The 16,885-nt window shown below is 45.0% G+C and overlaps 1 protein-coding gene across 1 annotated transcript; it reads left to right on the top strand.

Moving 5' to 3' along the window:
- The first annotated feature begins 3,534 nt into the window (after window positions 1-3,534).
- neurog1 (neurogenin 1) lies at window positions 3,535-4,831 on the top strand. The gene is made up of 2 exons (XM_037461518.2): window positions 3,535-3,700; window positions 3,829-4,831. The coding sequence occupies exon 2, from the start codon at window positions 3,842-3,844 to the stop codon at window positions 4,403-4,405; it is 564 nt and encodes a 187-aa protein (XP_037317415.1). The 5' UTR covers window positions 3,535-3,700; window positions 3,829-3,841; the 3' UTR covers window positions 4,406-4,831.
- Window positions 4,832-16,885: the final 12,054 nt, after the last annotated feature.

The following is a 16,885-nucleotide window of genomic DNA, read 5'->3' as shown; positions in this document are numbered from 1 at the left end:
CCCAGCAGACAGCTTCATTAGGATGAAAGAAAAGTTTCACAGCTTAGTTGGGACTCACAGCTCCTTCTCTCCTCCTCAGCGTCTCCTTTGTTGACTAAATTACACTCATTGAACAGCCACGTGATCTGTCTGTCCTCCTCCCCTTTCTCCTTCCCCTTCTCTACTCCTCCTCCCTTTCTCCTTCCCCTCCTCTACTCCTCCTCCCTTTCTTCTCCCTCCTCCCTTTCTACCCCTTCTTTCTCCTCCTCCTCTTGATACTCATCCTCCCTTTCTCCCCCACCACCTCCTGCTCCTCCCTTTCCTCCCCCTCCTCCACCTCCTCCTTCTCACAGCCATCTTGTTGTCCAGGAAGGTTTTAATCTGAAGGAACGTCGCCGTCAATCAGCTGTAAGAAAGCAGATGCCTCCGTCGCCGTTTGGCCTCCACCTCCATCAATCTCCTGTTGCATTCTGGGAGCAGCAGCAGCTTCCTATTCACTTGTCTGCGGCTGTTTGCTCAGGGTCATAATTTACCTCCAGTTTACTCAACATTAGTGGACACAAAGGGGACAGTCTGGACCCAGGCGCCATGGCAACGCCACAAACTCCATGCTCCTCTTGCTCCTCCTGCTCCTTCTGCTCCTTCTGCTCGTCGTGGTGCTCCTTCTGGTCCATCATCTCCAAGCAATCCACTATTAATCTTAATAAACTTTGGTTGTATTTCGGTTTTTCATTTAACAAAAAAATAGAAATAGAGACTTCCACAAATCCACATTTTAAAAAGAGTGTTTTTGTGTTTTCTTCTTGGAAATGATGTAATGTGTATTTAATGTGCATTTAGAGCATTAATGAACCGTGTGTTGTTTGTTACTATAAATAAGTACTATCGTATTTATATCTATCATATTTATTTAAATACTATCGTATATATTTATCTTCACATTAAATCAAAGATGGTTATCAAAGGTTATTAAATGAAGTGTTTTACAACATCAGACAATGACGTTAACATTCTCTCTGTTGGTCTCCACAGTCCTCCAGCTTCTTCTTCTCTTCATTGTGTGTGTGTGTGTGTGAGATAGTGTTCGCGTGTGTGTGTGTGTGTTTGGGGGAGGGGCCTTTGGTTTATTTCATTCCTTCTTTTTTTCTCACGTGTTTCACTTCATTTGAATTTGATCACATCTCGTGTGAGAGATTTAATCCTGTCAGAGGTCTCACTCTGCTGCTTTCTTCTTCTCTTCATTTAGCAACACATGCACACACACACACACACACATGCAGATACATCCACACACTCACACACACACACACACAAACACACAAACACATACATGTGAATGGGAATCTACTCAAAAGCAACCCACCAAACAGCAACATGATGCGTTCAAGGACCTCTAGGAACAATCTCATCTGTGAGTAGAGTGTCTCTCTCTGGAGACACAACAGGTCTCATGACATACATGTAAAGAAGAAGAAGAAGAATCTTTTTTAAAGTAAACCTCCAGGACCAGTGGCCCATTTGCCGGCCGGGTGGAGACCTTGTACTAGTAGTGGTACTAATAGGAGAACATGTGGACCCTCGTGGACCATAGTGGACGCGAGTTGAGCCTTGTGGACTTTAGTGGACCATAGTGGAGCATAGTGGACCCGAGGTTGAGCCTTGTGGACCCTTGTAGACTCTAGTGGACTATAGTGGAGCATAGTGGACCCGAGGTTGAGCCTTGTGGACCCTTGTGGACCATAGTGGACCCAAGGTTGAGCCTTGTGGACCCTGGGGGACCTCATGAGCCCTGGTGCAGCCTGCTGGACCCTAGTGGAGGCCTCCCCACGGTCTGGGGGACATGATTTGTGTCCTGCTCTGGTTTTGTTCCCGCTGGGACATTTGAATAAGAAAGGTCCAATGGAGCGGCTCAGGCAGAAAGAAAGCAGCACAAAGGATCTGGAGCTGGATCTGGACCAGGGACCAAGAGGCCTGAAAGAAAGAGCTCCACAATGGAACAATCCACCTTATAATCGCTTTGATATATTATACATGCCTGAAGACTCTAAACATTGTGTAATTATTTATAAATGACTGCCCCCCCCCCTGCAGAATGAGGCAGCAGAAAGACTCTGCAGGTCTCTGCTGAGCTGCTAACGCAATAAATGGAATAATGGATGGAAAATGTAATGGCTGTCTCATAAAGACGTCTTTAAAAAACACTCGGGACGGGTCAACTGAAGAAGAAGAATCCTTTAATTAATTGATCTCCATGTGACCTTTATAATTCTTTTATAATAAGATTTAATCTTCCTCTTACCATCATACTGTATATTATTATTTTATATTGTGTATATTTTAAACATTTGTTTTAGAGAACTCTATAACTAAAAAAAAACATTTGAACTGAGACGAAAACCAACCTCAGCTGTTTCTGTGACCTTTAACCTGTTTCATCCGACTCATCTTTATTCATCATATTCCTCCTGAGAGGTTCCTCAGAGTGATACATGTTTCTTTGATTTTGATAATGCAAAGAATTTATCCCACTTTTCCCAACCAATGAAATTACAACATAGAGTCACAAGACTGAACTTCTCATTCCTGCAGCTCATCTCACGTAGCATGCTGTGAATGGATGGGGTCCAGTCTCCATCCAGGACATGGTGAAACCCTCCATCCCAACATCAAGCTGCTTGTTCCTCCCTCACTGAGAGCAAAACACTCGACTAGATCTCGACTCGTTGCTGTCCTGCTCCTAAATTGTGGAAGGAGCTCTCTGATGACATCAGGACCACAGAGAGCCTTCACATCTTCAGACTAAAGACACACCTCTTCACACTAAACCTCCACTAAAACACTAACACACTGTAGACCTTAAACTGGACTTATAATGGATCTTATCTATAACAAGTTGTACATCGGCTTATTTGATGAATAATAATGACGATGTTTCTTGTTCCTCTGGGTTTGTTTCCTTATGGTTGAAATGCTCAGTAATAGACATATATTTTTTCTTTAACATGATATTATTCGTTGTTAAAATAAAATAACATAACATAATATAATAACCTCTTACCACTCAAAACTGATGTTTCTGCAGTGGTTGCTCATCTTTTGTGTCTTTTTAATCTGAATTTTATGCAAAGTGATTTTATTGTGAAGCACTTTGTAAAACCTTTCAAAATAAGATTTAAATTAAAGACAATCTTCTGAGTTTCTTTGTGTGATAAAACTTTCTGTAGCTGTTTGTGTCTCAGTCAGTGTTTCTTGTAACAGAGGATCAACGGGGGGGGGAGGGGGGGGTTCTCCGGAGCGTGTCTCTGCCCGGTGGGGGGGTGGGGGGGTGGAGGGGGTGGATGGGGAGGGGATCCTCCTGACTCTTCTTTCTTCATTCTTTCTCTTTTTAATGTTTTTGGTTTTAACTCTGGAGGTGTGTTTGGTCTTTTCAGTCTCCCGGTGAGGGGGGGGGAGGCTGCTGTGGAGGGGGCTGCGTGTCGCTCGCGTGGCCGGCCTCTGATTGGCTGTCCATGATCACCGGCACGCTTCTCTGTACGTCGTTATGTTAATGAGCAGCCCGCTCGGCACGGGGCAACCGTGCGGGGGGGTGCTTTGTCCATCCTCACTATATAAGCGCGCGCAGGCCCAACGGCTCGCACGAGCTCATCCAAAGCAGAACAACTCAAAGAGGCGCGTGCCGCTTGTCCTGCTCAGAACTCTCGCGACCTTCCACTAACCCAAGGTAAGTGCACCGGCGCGTCTCCGCTACTTGCGGGGCTCTTTACGCACGCACGCACATGTAGCAGTACATCCCGTTACACACGCACAACACGCAGTGCACGTGGTCCTTACGCTTTCTTGTCCTTGCAGAGCTCCTCGCGCCATGGACTCCGACAGCAGCAGCTGCGACTTCTTCACGCGCACAGACGACGAGGACTCCCGCGGGAGTGCACGCTGCGCGTCACCGCAGCCCGAGCAGCAGAAGAAGCGGCGTCGGGGCCGCGGCTCCGTGCCCGTGGTGAGGAAGAACCGGCGCGTGAAAGCCAACGACCGCGAGCGTAACCGCATGCACAACCTGAACGACGCACTGGACACGCTGCGCGAGCTGCTGCCCGCGTGCGCGGAGGAGACCAAACTCACGAAGATTGAGACGCTGCGCCTCGCGCACAACTACATCTGGGCCCTCTCCGAGACCGTGCGCATCGCAGACCTGCAGGCTGGGAAAGCCGGAGACGCGCCTCTGCTGCGCGGCTCCGTGCGACTCGCGGACGCGTCCAGCCCCGGGAGCGACGCCCGCTCCTGGAGCTCCAGCGACTCCTCTTCCTCCTCCTCCTCTTCATCCCCGTCTTACTGCGCCTCCAGCCCGGGCAGCCCCCCGGAGGACTACGGATACCGGCCGCAGGACGCGCTCTTCGGCTTCCGTAGCTTCGTGCCGGGCGTCTACTGACCCAGGTCAGAGGAGACATGGGACATAAGACACAGAGAGGACAGACGAGACAGAGGACCGTCTGTGTGGACTGAGACAGATTCACTGTTTGCCTTATGGCTCATTTATAGTCACGTGTTTAAATGTATGAATGAGATCAATTCCTTGTTTTTTGGTTCCTTGTTAAAGCCCGTGCACTTTGCCCCCCCCCCCATCTCGGAGGTGAAAAGTCAGTTTTACAATTAGTCGCGTGCTGAAGCAGAAAAGCGAGCGTGGAATCGTGTTTGACCGCTCGTGACAGAGTAAAGAATAGACCCCCCCTCTCTGGTAGCCCCCCCCCCAACCCCCAACTGATGCTTATTTTATTTATTTTACCCGTCTGGTTTTCATTCATAAAATCTGTATTTTGTACATAAAGAGATTTTTATTCTATTTACTGCTGCGGCCATTTTTTTACAAATAAAGTTATAACGGTTCTATGAAAAAAACGTGCACGTGTTTGTTCTTTTCGAATGACCACACGTCATCATGACGTCACCTGCAGATAGTCTTGTTTATGATCATAAATATGAATGAAATGAGGTTTCCTTTCAGCAGCTAGTTCAAGTTCTGGTTTAACACTCAATGAGGAAAACATATTATTTTATATCCAAACATATGTATTTTTTATAGTATACTAAATAGCACAAATATACAGTATGAAATGGAACATTAGCACTTTAATGAGCTGTAGAATCTTTGAAATCAATCAGCCTTATTATTTTCATTATTATCATTATCAAAATGGTAATAGCTTTACACAAGAAATAAAAATAACAATTAAAAATCAAGATGAAAATCCTCAATGAACGAGTTTATTACTTTTATTACTTATTTTAATTGTATCCTTTATTCTTTTTCTTGTAAATATTATTACACGTTTTGTTCTTATTGTTAATCATTTTTCTGTTTATAATTGAGTTCTTATTATCATTATTATTCTCAAAATGTCTTTCTTTCGCGCATTGTTGGTGTGCGCAGCACGTGCATTAATTGAGCCACGGCTCACGTGCACCTGCTGACTCACAATGAGGTCCAGTAAGTTTGCTATAGTTTTCTATTGTAATGAGAGGGGGAGGAAGAGGGGGGGAGGAGGAGAGGATGGAGGAAGATGAACAGCAGGAGCAAAGGGAGGAGAGGATGGAGGAAGAGGAACAGCGGGAGCAAAGGGAGGAGGAGGAAGTAGAGATAGAGGAGGAGAGGGGGGAGGAGACAAGCAAGGAGAAGAGGAGGAAGGGAGGGAGAAGAAGGAGGATGAAGGCGGAGAAGAAAGAGGACTGTCTCTAATATCTATGTTGTCTCTTTAGTCTTATGTCTCTAATGTCTCATCTTTCACTAATGTCTCTTCTGTCTCTAAAGTCTCTTCTCAAATGTCTAAAATGTGTCTTATTTCCAGTTGTGAAGTCACTTTAAAACGTTGTACTGTTTGATCACCTCATTAAATAATGATCAGGAGACGTTAAGTGTGTGTGTGTGTGTGTGTGTGTGTCGGGGGGCTCAGCTTTAAAAGCCAGCAGCCCCCCCAAGCTGTTAATGGACAACAGGCGGAAGACAAAGACACCATCAGGTCTCCTCCATTTGTCCCCTTCATCACGTCTCCTCCATCTTATCTCCTCCATCACTTTTCCTCCGTCCTATCTCCTCCATCACGTCTCCTCCATCCTATCTCCTCCATTACCTCTCCTCCTTCCTATCTCCTCCATCACTTCTCCTCCGTCCTATCTCCTCCATTACTTCTCCTCCGTCCTGTGTCCTCCATCAGGTCTCCAAAGCCTTTTACATGAAAGTAATACCACGGTGTTCTTCTTCTTCTGTAGTGTTAGTCGGTCATCAGCAGAGGAAATTAACTTAATCATTTGGGTTTTTTGGTTTGAAATGTTTTCAATGTGCAACTGATCCTGGATCAGCCTTTGATCGGTGGTTGGCGCCTTGGAGGGACAGCGGACACACTTACCCATCAGCGCTGATCCCAGGTCAGCTCGAACTGCCACTTCAAGGTACCCGAGGTCCCTCCAGCCGTTGACCTTTGACCTTTGGCTTGCAGTAATTTGCCCAATAACAGCGTCTCAGTGTGAGATTTTATGGAGAAGAGACGACAAGTACAATAAATAAAAGCTACCAGAACAGAAGAAAAACAAGAAGTCATAATAATAATATATAAGTAACCCTATTATTAAAATGCAGCTTTCTTGTCAAATTACATACATGCCGAAATAGTCCCCCAAAGGAAAAAAACTGAAAACGAATTTGATAATAGATTAAAAACAATACTAATAGAACAGAGAATAATAGAAATACATCCATTAGAACAAATATTGGATTTTCTTCTGACTGTTCAGAATAAATGCTGTTTCTTTTAAACTTGTATTCAAATCGCCATGAGAAATAATGTTGTCTCATTCACGAGTGGACAAGTGTTCATTTGCAACTGTGAATCATTTAACTGTCAATCACTTCCGCCCCCTACCCCCCTGCTCAGACTTCTGTCAATCAAAGAGAGACTTAGAGGAGCAATTGGACTTAAGTTAAGCTTCTGTTTTATCAACAAGTTGTGATCCTGCAGGACGAGGAATAATAAGAATTAAAGCTTTGGACGAGTCCTCGCTACTCCTCATGTCGGGCACCGCCCGGACGGCTAGAAGCGCAGCCAAGAGTCCGACGGTTAATGACCAGTCGCCATTAACCGCGAAACGCGGTCAATTTCAGATTAGATTTAAAAGAAAACGATCAATAGTTACATGATAATTTCATGGATAGTACACATCCCCAAGGTATCACTCAGGGGTAACCAGGACATTCTGATGTACCCGTCCAAGATGAAATACCATACATGAGTCTTCAAAAGCTTTTACGAGTCTACTTCTGGTCAATTTCAGATTGGATTTAAAAGGAAACAATCAACAATTACACAGTATTTCCACTTCAGGCAGCGAGTACACATCCCCAATGTGTGACTCTGTGATAAACAGGACATTCTGATCTACCATTTTAGAAATGAAAGCCTCTCAAAATGCCACCTTCGTCGTTTACTGAATAATAGAAAATTACATTACATGTCATTTAGCTGACGCTTTTATCCAAAGTGACTTACAATAAGATTATATATATTATAAATACAATGAGTATGTCCAAGAGCACATGTGTGCCAAATTTCAAGTAAATCGGGCATCGGGGGAAAAACTAGCCTAGTGTGGTACTTTTTTACTTATCTAGGGGGCGCTATAGAGACATTTCTTAATACACAAATGCAAGACCACAAAAGGATCACATTTTTCACCAGTTCTAATAAGCATTGAACAACTTTTTTAATATGATAAAGGCCTCAAAAAGGGAAAATCCCTTAGAGAAAATAATAATAATAATTACTTGAAATACAATAGGTTCCTCTATGACTAGTCATAGCGAGGACCCTAATAATAATACTTATTTACTTAATAATAATACTGTTTATTATAGCGCTTTTCTAGATGCTTTACAAAGACAGACAAAAATGAACCCCCCAAAAATAAGACCTGGAAAAAAATGCAGAATTAGTCATGTAGGGTTTGGCAGTTGAAGAGGTGGGTTTTGAGGGATTGTTTGAGTGATGATACAGTGGGAGCCTGGCTGTGGATGAGGAGGCGTTCCAGAGGGGAGGCGCAGCAGCTGAGGAGGCCCCGTCCCCGCAGGCCTGATACTTGGTGCTGATGTTCTACAGGGTGTTCGCTTGGTGCTGATGTTCTACAGGGTGTTCGCTTGGTGCTGATGTTCTACAGGGTGTTCGCTTGGTGCTGATGGTCTACAGGGTGTTCGCTTAGTGCTGATGGTCTACAGGGTGTTAGCATTGGCAGACCAGAGGCAACAGGGGAAAGAGTAGAGACTAAGAGAAGTAGGAGCGGGAGAAGTAGCAAGTGGAGGAGTAGGAGGAGGAGGAAGGGGAAGAGGAGAAGAAGATGAACAGGGAAGGGGAAGAGAAAGAGCAGGATGATCTGTTCTATCTTTTCTCTGGTTTCTGTGGTCTCCTGTTTATCTGGTCTATCTGATCGTCTCTATGGTCTATGGACTCAGGTCTAGTCTCTGGTCTTTGGTCTCTGGTCACTGGTCTGTGGTCTCCTGTCTCCTGTCAATCTAGGCTCTGGTTTATCTGGTCTTTCGTGTCTGGTCTCTGTGGTCTTTGGTCCATAATCTCTGGTCCCTGGTCTCTGTGGTCTGTCTCGTCTCACCTCCTCCTCTTCCTCTCCACTGAGACCTCTTACAGCATACCTCCACCTCCTGGTTCTCCTCCACACATTTAAGTTATAATCTGGTGCAAATACACATTTAAATTCTCACCTCTTTTTAAGGGATGAAATATAATTTCATGATTTTTCTTCTCAAAACAAAACTACGATAAAAGTGGGTCTAACAAACTAACAACGTTCTTGGATTTTAGTTAGTATTTCTTATACTGCTGATGTGAAACAGACCCTTTAGCCCCTTCATGGAGACGTGAGGAAGAAGTCGACATGTTTATGACGATCGTCCACTTGAAGAAGAAGACCTGGACTCGCTTGTGATCTCCACCCAGCAGGAGGAAATGGAGTAATCAGAGCTTCTTCCGGAGGTTCAGAACGGTAGAGAGCAGCTTTATTCCACCAGGTGTGAACCCGAGGAGCCCAGCTGCTGGTCCATGTCGGACGCGGGACGGGACACGTTGCAGCTCTTTACTCCATTTGCCACGGCCCCTAAAACCAATCAATCCACCAGTAATCACCTGACTCCAATCCAGAAGGCAAAGTACTTCATCTACAAACCAGACTGCACCAAAACACCAAAACCAACAAGCTCAACCGCAATAAAATGACCTCAAGTTTGTTTAGTGATTTACTGCTTCACAAGTGTTCTCCTTCAGCGCTCTTATTGTGATAGGAAACAGATGAGGAAACAGAAAGGGTGGAAGGTGAAAGAGGAGAACAAGAAGAGTGTTGGCCTGAGGCGGAATGACCTCCCACAATGTAAAGATATGTTGTCTCCATTTGTAAAGGACACACACCTACACACACTTACATATACACACACTCACAAGCACACACACTCATAGACACACAAACACACACATTCATACACACACACACACTCCCTTTCTCGCGATTGAACACACACTCATACAGATGCTCATTCACACCATTGCACACTCAGTGACCCATGCTTGACACACACACACACACACACACACACTGTCATCTGATTGGCTGAGTCGCTCCTCGTGTGATAACGAGTATTACAGTTTTTTTCAATTGCTAACAAGCCTTGTTCAATGAAACCACACTTTCAAAACTCTTCACACAGTCTGCTTTACCAAGATTTATTTTGGCCAAAGAGGGAATTAAATCTACAAAACACTTGATACGTGTCTCAAAATAAGCTCGTTCCACCGATCACTGGCATCAGATTCTCATTCAGGAAACATGTCACTCACAGCACACTGACCTAAAAAACACTAGCAAAAGAGAGCATTACATCAGTTATGAACATTTATTGAATATATTTATATGAATTTTCACATGGTCTATATTTCATTGCAGAATAACCAACCATCTTTACAGTTTTTTTCAATTGCTAAGAAGCATTGTTCAATACTCAAACCACATTTTCAAAACTCTTCACACATTCACCGACACACAAGTGTATACAGACGTAACTGTGAATAATCCTTCATGTATTTCATCCTCCTTTGTCCTCCACACTCTCCCTCATACCACTGCTCTGTCCCCACCTGTCTTCTGTGATCCTTATTTCCAACAAAATCACTTCCAAGCTTCACCTTCTACTTAAACTGTGATGAGAACAAAGCAGGACACCTGAATTTGATATTAGCTTGGACTATTATCCTTTGATTTTCTATATTTCAAAATAATTACTACAGAAATGCATTTTCCCTGAAAGAAAGATGATTGACAGCTTGGTGCGTTTACACGTGTGTGTCGCTGAATGTGTAAAGTTATTAAACCTCAACTGAAACTTCACCAACATAAAAAACTTCTCAGATATCAAACCAATGGTTGGATGAACTAAGTTGAGCAGCACGTCATGAGTCCTTCACCTGGACGTTAATGCTCGTCTACGGGAGTATTGAGCGCTATGAAGGAGGCTTTAATGGGGGGAGGAGTCAGAAGGAGTTAGAAGGAGGGAGCTCATGTTTCATGTGTCTCAGTGCTAGTGTGTGTGTGTGTGTGTGTGTGTGTGTGTGTGTGTGTGTGTGTGTGTGTGTGTGTGTGTGTGTGTGTGTGTGTGTGTGTGTGTGTGTGTGCGTGCGTGTGTGTGTGTCTGTGAGGTGTGAGTAGGTCGACAGGTAGAAGTGGACGATGAAGGACTCTTACAGCAGAGTGAAGAGCTCTAATGATCTCTGAGAGGAGGAGGCTTAAACGCTCTGTCACCTTACACACTCAGACACACACACACACACACACAGCTCCAGGGTATGTTGGGGGTGTCAGCAAGTTTCTCTTGAAAAGCCCACAGAGGCAGGACAGAGTCACAGGAAAGTGTCCATCAAGAGAGCAGCCAAGCAGCATGAAGTCATACACACACAAATTACTCCTCCCCCACCCACACGCACACACACACTCACACAGACACACACCCACCCAAACACACACACAATACAAGTCAGTGTTGAGACATTCAGTTTGGTTCATGAGACATTTTAAAGTGAAACCTTACAGATCCGTGTCAATGTGGTTTCCATCTATAACTTCTCTAGTTACGGTTGTCGTAAAATGTCCCCCCAAAAGTTGTAACGTCGGATGGCACCACAGTCAGTACTACAGTACGGAGCTTGTCAGCTCGATGTCAGGTGCTCAGACCTCGGGCGCACATACGGTGGATGTCAGCGTGTTCGCCTCTGTGGCTTCCCCAAGACAGAGCTCCAGAGTTGGACCAACGCTGTCACCCTGAAGTCACCAAACCACCAAAGGATCTCTACATTTTACAATTTTTTTCAATTGCTAAGAAGCATTGTTCAATACTGAAACCACACTTTAAAAACTCTTCATACAGTCAGCATTTCTAAGATTCATTTTGGTCAAACAGTGAATCTAATCCTCCAAAACTCACTCAGACCAACAAAACACTTCATACATGTGTCAAAATAAGCTCGTTCCACCGATCACTGGCATAAACAACACTAGCAACAGGGAGCATTACATCAGTTATGTACTTTTATTGAAAGTTTGAATGAATTTTCATATGAACATTAATTACAGAACAACCGATTTTACAGTAATCTATTGAATATACTGAAGCATACTTATGTAATAAAAATGAATCTGAAATAATTTGTTTTCCAGCACATTTGAAAAGTTTCAGCCTCCTTCTTCTCTAAGGCAACCGTATTGTAACATGTATCATCTCACCTAATGTTTTGCCAAATAAAATGTGTACTATTGGTGCCACTATTGAGCGGTGCAGGTTTGGCCGGTTCAGGTCTGTAGTTAGAACTAGGGTTGGGTATCGTTTGAATTTGAACGATTCCGATTCCGATTCCTTGTTTCGATTCCGGTTCCCAGCGATTCTCGATTCCGATTCTTTTAAGAGGCAGGGTCAAAAAACTTTAAGTTTAAGATATTTTAAATGAGCTAGCTAACCAAGGGTCTTTCTGAAGGAAATAGTCTGACCTTCTCCATCAATGTTAATTCTATGAACTTTTTGAACTATGAATTTCTAACAGGGCTGTTTTCAACTACAGTATAAATATCAAACTATGAACTTGAATATTGTATGAACATTATAAATTATGAATATATTTTAACAGGCGTACACTTTCCTCAAGAGAGCTTTATATTTGAAACCTCACAAAAACACACGGTTCAGTGTGTATGAGCCATCCACATCTGGATATTGGTTACCACTGGATGGTGGTTACTTCTGTGGCGGTCACATCTAGATGTTGATCACATCTGATGGTGGTGGTTCCTAACATCCTCTTTTCCTGTCATTGTTAGAATTCATCATTATGTTGATTCAATTAGTACTTTTGTTATCATATTGACTATACTGAATCCATTGTTATTATTAAAGTCGAGTAGCAGTAGTGTTGTCGTAGTTGTTTTTTGTGAGGGTCGGAGGACGGATGATGTCACATGTTTCAAATCGTAAAGAACTGAGGAAATTGTGGGATTTTGGGCGAAGCGAAGTGAAATGAATTTGATTGGATAGTGTTTACATGAGACATATTCAAGTGATGGGGGGTCACCTAGGTATGCCCCCCTGATAGCAATCAGGAAACTGAGCCTCAGAGCTGTGGTTCATGTAAACAGATGGGAGGATCTGCCCTGTGCTCTCTGATCGACCAGATAACCTCTGACCCCTCCACTGATCGCACCTGTAGCCCCCTGAGTTATGTCCTCACTTCTGTCCTCGCCTCTGTCCTAACATTTGTCCTCAACCCTGTCCTCATCTCTTTCCTCACTTCTGTCCTTAGCCTGCCTTCCGCTCTCCTCACATCAGTCCTTCTCACCTGTGTCCTCATCGTTGATATTTTTCCTCATTTCGGTCCTCACATTTGTCCTCATCTCATCTTCTGTCCTCAGATTAAAGTTTTAATATTAATATTAAACATGCATCTGTCACTCATCATGATCCCCCCTCAGCTTTCAGCTTGGTCTCACCGCCCTCATCAGGACACAGTAAGTTAGAGTGGAGGTTTTTGTGGCTTTTGGCAAGGCGATAAATCATGAATGATTTGATTAATTGGCAATGAGTGAGCAATGATTCATAACTTGATGTCCTGATTAATGATTGAATTCATGCTTTGTGCTTTCTGATGTTGATAATTGATCTGACGACCTCCTCTGACCCCTATAGTCAAGTGTGTGTGTGTGTGTGGAGCCCCCCTCTCCTCCCCGGTATTCCATGATTACCATGAAATTCATAATGTCCACTTGTCTCTGCAGCCTGAGTCAACCAGAGGGCGAGGGGCTCCTGGCTGTGCCCCCCCGCCTCCAAAAGAGAGTTTCAGGGTTCAGCCCGGCGTGTCCCAGTTGACCCCTGACCTCCCAAGCGACTGGAGTAATCTCTAGAGCAATAAACGGTTTCCGCGGCAACAGCGTAGCATGGGCTCCCAATGTGACCCCTGGATTCATGCTTTTAAACTCCTCGTACCACCACCTCCTACTTCCGGGCCCGTCCTACTTCCGGTCTGTCCTACTTCCTGTCTGTCCTACTTCCTGTCTGTCCCCTGACGTCCCTCTGCTGCAGCCTGAAGAAAGACCTCCGTCCCTCTCATGACCCGTATAATAATAAAAGCTCCAGAATCCACCATGAAGGAAAGTATAAATCAGAGATTCAAGTCGTGCGACCATAATGTAAAATAGTTAAAAGCTTATTAGAGGCGCTGAAAGGCCGAGTGGTTTCCACTTTGTTTGGGAACACCCTGAGCTCGTCCTTTCAAGTGATTGTGAAGGGGGCAATTCAAATCTCTTTGGGTCCTATGAATGAAGGCCCCTCTTAAAGCCCCTTTATAAGCCGGCAAATTCCCCACAGGCGTCTGCCCTTTAGCTCCATTACTGATTTACCCAGCATTCATCTGCAGCCTTCTGCTGCCATTGTGCTGCAGCAGCAGCCGAAGACGAAGACGAAGCTGAAGAAGGAGAAGGAGGAGGAGGAGGAGAAAAAGAAGAAGCACCTGACATGGCAGCGCTGCCTCTTCTTCTGCGGCTGCAATCAAAACAAAAGTGTTGAAAAGTGAAGCTTCAGGTACAAAAGAAATACAATTCTGAGTGATTGATTCCAGCGGGGGGTGGGGGGGGGGCTGTTAAAACATGGAGGCGCTGAATGAGGCGGGTCTCTGGGTAGAAAAGGTTGGAGGCCTGATCCCCGCTCTCCTTTCTTTCTCCTTACCCCCCCCCCTCCCCTCCCCTCTGCCCTCCCATTCAGATAAAGGGGTGAAGAAATTCCGAGTGGGCCTATTGGTGCTGTACTTAGATTAATTAGGCTCTCCTTCAGAGCCCATTCAGCCCCTCTCCCGGGCGGGGGTCCCCTCTCCCAGGCGGGGGTCCCCTCTCCCTCACTGCAGAGTTTTCACACCCATTTGCATGTTTGTGAGCTGCAGAGAAAATATTCTTTTAAAGGCTCCTTCAGCTCGGCGCTGTTTTCTTTGGGTTCCATTCAGGGCTCTGCACCATGAGGGCTGACATCAGATCCCCGTATACGAGTGTGCGTGTGTGTGTACGTGAGTACATCTGCGTGTTATAAAGTAAGATTTTTTGTATTAAGATATGTTCCAGAAGTTTTCATCAGCTTCATCCTATTGTTGTGTCGCTCGGATCTAGTGCACGTTACCGGAGCACAAAGTAGTGCACGTGACAGGACAACGGGTCAGAGGTGAGTGGGCGGGGCTTAATCCACACACATGTTTGGAGAGTGGACCCCTGATCCTAAATCCTAAACCCTGATCCCTATGCAGCCACACGCGCACACTCACAAACACACACACACACGCTCACACAGACGCACAAAAACAAAAAGGACGGAGAGAATGAAGAGGAGGAACAGAAGAGGAGGAAAGGTTCTTTTTGAGCCCCCCCCTCTCCAGGATCAGGATCAGGCCTCCCTCCCTAGAAGTGGTTCTTCTCATCAGGACGTCCTTGTCACATCGTTCATCTCAGTAACGCACTTTTATAATGTTCATTATTGATTACATTTTTTTCCTAGTTGACTTTCTTTGTATTCTTATGTGTTACATACGTGGCAATGAACAGCTTCTGATTCTTCTGGTTATTGCATATGAAATCCCCCTCTGATGATCTTTGAGCTTTATTACTAGTTGAAGTCATTTTTGCGAGGAGTTGTTCCCGTAAGGTAAGGGTCAAAGGTCATGACGTAACTTTTTTTCTGATTTGTAATTTGGGGCTAAGCTAGACAAATAAATAGAATATATCCACAGATGAGGGTGCCAGTGGGTGTGAGATCTACGAGCAGCTGATCTGAAGTCAGTAACACAAGAGGACACACACACACAAAGGCAGGTGTAGCACATCCATCACTCCATGGAGCTGTTCTGAGGTCAGTGGGTTGTATTTACACAGAGATAAAAGTCTGCAGCACCTGTTGGTACCTGAAGCATCAGTGTGTGTGCGTCTGTGTGTGTGTGTATCTGTGTGTGTGTTAATGGTGTGTTGTAGAGGCTGCAAAACCTAAAGGTCGCCTGACAACATCAAACCACTACCTCTCCTTCTGTCCTTTCTGCTTCTGTCCTTTCTCCTTCTGTCCAATCTCCTTCTGCCCCCTCCCGCCCCCCCTTCCTCCTCAGGGAGCATGCGGTCATGTACGTTTGACCTCAAGCAGTCACTTCCTCCTGAGTGTGTCCTCCTAGAGGTCAGAGGTCAAATATTCAGATACCTGAAGGCAGCAAGTCCTGAAACACGGAGGAGGGTTCAGAGTTACCTTTCAGTCATCATCATCTTCATCATCTTGTCTATCTGCTCAGGTAAAACGCTCCTGCAGCTGGGACAAATATACACACACGCATATATATAGAACCGCTGCTGACGTGCCTCTTAGCAAAGTATCCGCCCACATAAGGCCCCCCTGCCTCCCCTATCAATGCCTACCCTGCAGAGGTCAGAGGTCAACTCAACACCTGACCTCCAACTACTGTTGTGAAGCTCTGGTTTCCTTCTGAGTCTGACTGCAGCTGGACTTTGCTGTTCTCAGATCATAGCCTTTATTTCGTCAGTCGGTCTTCACGTGTCCATAGAGGACATGGTGCTAGTGACTGTAGAACGTCTGTCCTCTTGCATCTCAATATGTTCCTAAAAGAGGAGACAGGAAGTTACTGTCAGAATCAAACGAGCCTTCAGGATCTCACCTCTGACACCTTGAGTCCAGCAGACAGAGGGTATCAGGGTAATGGGGGGTCACCTCATCCCTGTGAACATACTAAGTAGGTGTGAAGGCAGGGGGGGCGGTGGGGGGGTGAGGCCAACAGGCACCGAAGTGTGCCGCCTGCCAGCCAAAGGGCTGATCCTGAATGGGAAGGCAGGAGATCTGGCAAAGCTCCTTGCAAAATCCTATTAGGTCCCCAAAACCCCAGAAAGGCACTTGTTGCCTCGGCTGAACCCCCCCAGCCCCCACCCCACCCCGCGGTCTTCTGCCTGCGGCTACATCTCTGTCTTTGTCCACCGTGTCTTTTTCTTAGATCCGATCCCATTGGTTCCACTGGGAGCTGGAAATCAGCTGCAATTTCTGTAACAAGTTCTGTAATGCCAGCAGGGGGGGGTGGGGGGGGGGGGTAATTGTGTTGGTCCAGTTTGACTTGATCAAGATCAATAAGTTATGTTTGTGTAATCAATAATTAGTCAAACTATTTACATTATTACACCGTAAACAATTAAATGTTTGCTTATTTTTAAAAATACAATAACACAAATATATTCACTGAGAAATGGATCAAAACCAATGTAGTACATCAGAAATACAACAAAAAAATGGTCAAATGATTGG

This window comes from Pungitius pungitius, chromosome 2 (genome assembly GCF_949316345.1).
Source record: "Pungitius pungitius chromosome 2, fPunPun2.1, whole genome shotgun sequence".
NCBI classification, from domain to species: Eukaryota; Metazoa; Chordata; class Actinopteri; order Perciformes; family Gasterosteidae; genus Pungitius; species Pungitius pungitius.
The sequence above is the reverse complement of the archived record's forward strand: the minus strand, read 5'-3'. Positions and strand labels throughout refer to the sequence as shown.